This window comes from Portunus trituberculatus, chromosome 15 (genome assembly GCF_017591435.1).
Source record: "Portunus trituberculatus isolate SZX2019 chromosome 15, ASM1759143v1, whole genome shotgun sequence".
Lineage (NCBI taxonomy): Eukaryota > Metazoa > Arthropoda > Malacostraca > Decapoda > Portunidae > Portunus > Portunus trituberculatus.
Genome location: NC_059269.1, coordinates 20,793,447 through 20,798,446, shown reverse-complemented (window position 1 = coordinate 20,798,446; position 5,000 = coordinate 20,793,447). Strand labels below are relative to the sequence as shown.

The 5,000-nt window shown below is 34.0% G+C and overlaps 1 protein-coding gene across 1 annotated transcript in view; it reads left to right on the top strand.

The window, feature by feature from the left end:
• Positions 1–4,120, top strand: part of LOC123504161 (peroxidase-like) — a 54,706-nt gene extending 50,586 nt beyond the window's left edge. Inside the window, exons 16-17 of the mRNA XM_045254497.1 lie at positions 2,555–2,715; positions 3,431–4,120. Coding sequence (XP_045110432.1) covers positions 2,555–2,715; positions 3,431–3,515 — 246 coding nt within the window. The 3' untranslated portion in view covers positions 3,516–4,120. The remainder of the gene's footprint in view (positions 1–2,554; positions 2,716–3,430) is intronic.
• The last annotated feature ends 880 nt before the right edge of the window (positions 4,121–5,000 follow it).

Sequence of the window (5,000 nt, the reverse complement as noted above, 5' to 3'; positions counted from 1 at the left end):
CCTCCAGGAACCGTATCCAATATTTCTTTATCACCCTCTCACAAATCTTACCGACCACACTTGTTAGAGACACAGGTCTATAGTTAAGAGGCTCTTCCTTACTGCCTCCCTTATAAATGGGCACCACTTCAGCTCTTTTCCACTCTACTGGTACTTCCCCTGTTTCTAATGAACACCTTATAATATCATATAATGGATCAATCAATTCTTCTCTACACTCCTTCAATAATTTTCCTGAAACTTCATCTGGTCCCATCGCTTTATCATCTTTAAGTTCCTCCAACATTTTATATAACTCCTTTTTAGGTATCTTAATGTCATCCATGTGCACATTTCCTTGTACATTCTGAGGCTTTACAAACATTGTTTCTTTAGTAAATACTTGCTGAAACCTATTATTTAGCAATTCCGCTATATTCTTAGGGTCATCTACTATCCCTTGCTCTCCTTTTAATCTTTCAATGGACTCTCTCTTTTTAAGTTTACCATTTATGAACCTGTAAAACAATTTTGGATGTTCCTTACTCTTGTCTACAATATCTTTTCAAATTTTCTTTCTTCCTCCTCCTTACCCTCACATACTCATTTCGCCACTCTATAATTCTCCTTATTTAGTATATTCCTGCTCTTTTCCATCTTTTCCAAGCCACATCTCTCTTTTCCTTAGCCTTAACACAAGTTGCATTAAACCAATCCTTTCTTCCTTCCTCTCTCGGTTTATACTTTGGTACAAATTTCATAACTCCTTCTTTATAATATTTCATAAAAATCTCATATTTTTTTGCACTTCTCTGATTTGTAACATCTCCTCCCAATCTAATTTTCTGAAATAATTGTCAAACTTTCTGTGTCCATCTTTCTATAATTCAATCTACCACTCCTGTATGTCTGTCTTCCTTCACTGTGTTGTATCTGTATTTCTCTTTCCCAAAGGACATTTATATTGTATATCCACATAGGTACACTTCTGTTAACACCAAATCCAGTCTAGCCGGTTCATCATCTCCTCTATATTTAGTATTTTCCTTCACCCTCTGTTCCATCATATTTTCCATCATTAGATTAAGAAATCTCTCTCCCATGCTTCCTCTCCAACACCACTTACTAGATTTTCCCAATCCACCTCCTTACAATTAAAATCTCCTACTAGTATCACCTTTCTTTTTCCAGATAATACACTTTCCAAACTCTGTAAAGTATCCTTGATCATATTGTCGTATTCCCTTAATGTCCAAGAATTTGTTTTAGGAGGTACATAGGTCACCATGATTATTAATTCTTTTCCATCACTTTTTCCTTATGCTTATCACTTCTGCGTTGTTCTTCCCATACCAAACCTTATCCACATTTATCTCTTTCTTCGTCATAATCATCCTCCTCCACCTTTACTCTCTATCCTTTCTCCATATTTATTTATTATCCAAATTTACCTTTTTGTTTTCATGTGACAATGTCAAACACACTATCAGGCTTCTCCACCATCATAGTCTTGCAATTCAATCTACTTGACAGTATCCATCTATATTAGTATACATTGTCCACCACTGCTCCTCTATTCCTCTATTCCTTCTTTCACATAATTTCTGACTCTCTCTATAACTCTCCAAAAAAACTTTTCTTTCCTCTTCAGACCTTCATCATTTTCCTTGCCTCTTTAACAATTCCTTGTGTGTGTATTTACTAGTTGTATTTCTATTCATTTCCTCTTTATGTCAATTATATCTCACTTTAATCTTATTTTTGTATATACACTCTTTGTGTTTTCCTTCTTCATTTAAACTGTTCAGTCTAATACACCTCTTCGAAACTATTTTTAACATATCTCAGACATCTTCCTTTTCTCAGCTTTTTACTATGCGATCTTGTGCTTTGTCATATTCTTCTCTCAGGATCAGTTTCTCATTATCCACTTGGTCCATTCGTTGATCAATTTATAGACTTGTATCAGGTCTCCTCTCTCCCTTCTTTGTTCCAAGGTTGGTAGATCCATAGCCTTTAGTCTCTCCTCATATGTCATCCCTTCAAATTCTGGAACCATTCTTGTAGCCATTTTTGTTTCCTCTCCAATTTCCTATATGTTTCTTTTTTATGAGGTCCACTACTCCTGCATATTCAATCTGGTCTTATTGTATTTATCAATTTCTTCATCATTTCTTTGTCCATGTAGGTGAATGCTACTCAATATTCCTTAAATTATGTTTCTCTAAAAATTCTATCAATATGCTTACTGGTTGATTGTTTTCTTCCATCGTCACTCCTAAGTCCTTTTCCTTTTTACTTTCTCCAGTTCTACTCCATCTCCCATCTTATAGATTCCACAGGTCGTCTTTCACTTAAATAATAAGTACTGAATTTTTCAGTTCCAACTTTAAATACTAAGTATTGGCCAACTTTCAGACAAAGAATTTGATATTTGGGGAGCCATGAAGGACATATAATCAAAGAAAATGCATAATTTCTTCTTGGATACAATGCACACACTGCATTCAATTACTGTTTTATAATCACATTCCAAGAAAAGTTTCAAAGCTAATTTTTAACCCAATTTTGACAGCTTGGCGATCGATTTTACTATGAGAATGAAGGGTTGGAGCCATCTTTCAGCGAGGAGCAACTCGATGAGATCCGACAGACAAGTCTTGCCCGCATCTTGTGTGACAACTCAGACAACATAGAAATGATGCAGCCTCTTGCTTTCATCCAGGCCCATCGCGCGTATGTGTCAAAGCCTACAATATATATAGTTTCTCTATTTATATTGTTGGATTTGATGTCACTAAAAAAATTCCTTCATGAGGTGGTTTTAGTAGAATAGTTAAAGTTGATGAATTTTGTAATCCTTGCCTTCCCTCTTTGCATGCATCAATCTTCCTCTTCTCTCATTTACTTGTATTCCTGCCCTTCTTACACCCATCATATTTAATTATATTTATATTATAGTTCATCTGTTTATAGAGGGAAGGTTTTGTTCTTTCTCAATGGAACATTCTCCACCTCCCATATGCTAACCTACATATCCTATGCATCTGTTCAGTCAATTTTTCTACAGTACTATAACCCAATATCTTCAGTGACAGGTAATGAGATTTGGATTTCCTATGTTAGACATTTCTCATGTATGAGAAATGTCTTTACTTTGCCTTAACTTTCCTCTGACTGTACAATATTGTGAAATAGTCAGATCTATGATTTCTTTAAGTTTAACAGTTTTGTGGCTCATTCCATACATGTTATTTTTTCCTTTATCGTACACTATACTATTGCTTTGCCTAGAAGTGTAGAAACATGAATATATAGATTTTTAAGTTAACTTTACAACACTTACTTTATTTCATATATACATCTTTACTACATACATATAAATAAGCCTTAGTTCAATTGATAGAAAATTGACACTTGATGAAATAGTTTATTTTTCTTCTTTCCTCAGGAACAAGAGAGCTTCATGTGCTTCTGGGAGGCAGATTCCAAAGGTGTCCCTAGCACCATGGAGGAATGAACCAGTATGGGCCTGAGAAGGATACTGTTGCACCACTACTTCCACTATCTACTATTACTCTCACCTTCATCGTAACAAGATAAGAAGATAAGTGAAGCTGGAAGAAATCATAGACCTACTTAATTTCACCGTCATTCTCATCCATAGATTGGTCTTATCTTCTTTAAATCAGAAGTGACTTGGTGTTGGTTTTATCTTCTGTAAAACCTCAGTAGCGACTTAGTATTAATGAATTTAGTCAATTCCATTCACTAACCACTATCTGATCAAGAAGAGCACATGCTAACAACTCTCAATGAAAAATCATCCTTTATGAGATCACCAGCATAGCAATTTAGTATTAATCTGTGTATTGTCTTGTTCTTAATTTATACTATTAAGAGGATATTCTTCCCTGTGTATTGTTATTATATGTTATCTTGAATGAACTGTCTTTGTTTGTACTATGCTGTAGATTTGGTGTATTGCTTTGAGGTCCACACACTGTATGCTCTTTTGTAGAGATGGGGGTAAACATCACTGAAATCATGTTATTGGAGCATGTCTATGGTGAGAAGCTTGTATTTGTGGGAGTGATCATTCAAATGTATTTCCTCAAATATAACATTATTTTACAATTATTGTTCCTGACAAATAACTTATACCTTTCCCATTCATACAACCAATCTTGCCACACATTCACCTGGTTAATTTAATCTTCCACGTCTGGTATCATCTGCTGGTTCTCGTCGTCAGGCCTCCCCCACACACCATACCCGCCTTGCTATCAGTGTTTGTGTTATGTTTCCTGCTCTCTTTTTTCCAGATTTGTTGTAGTTGTTCTTGTGGTATATTTTAGTAATGCACCCCCACTCCTCCTCCTCCTTCTCCTGTTGCTATGGTTGGTGGTGTGTTTTCCAGGATGGTTTGGTGTAGTGTTGTGGTGTGGTTAATCAGCACCATGGCTCTCTAGTTTTGACGGTTACATTGTTCTCCTTTTGCCTTCTATATATACAGAGTTGGCCACGTTCCTCAAATTTTTGGTAGTGTGTTAGTGTTGGAGAGAGAGAGAGAGAGAGAGAGAGAGAGAGAGAGAAAGAGAGAGGTCAACATGAATGATTGGCAGTACTTACAATGGTGACACGGCACCCTGACACACACGTGACACACAGGCCTATGTAAAGGCCAGTTCACACGAGCAATGTTTCCCTATGTTTCGGCACCAAATGTTGCCGATATATATATATATATATATATATATATATATATATATATATATATATATATATATATATATATATATATATATATATATATATATATATATATATATATATATATATATATATTATATATATATATATATATATATATATATATATATATATATATATATATATATATATATATATATATATATATATATATATATATATATATATATATATATATATATGTATATATATATATATTATATATATATATATATTTATATATATAATGTATATATATATATATATAT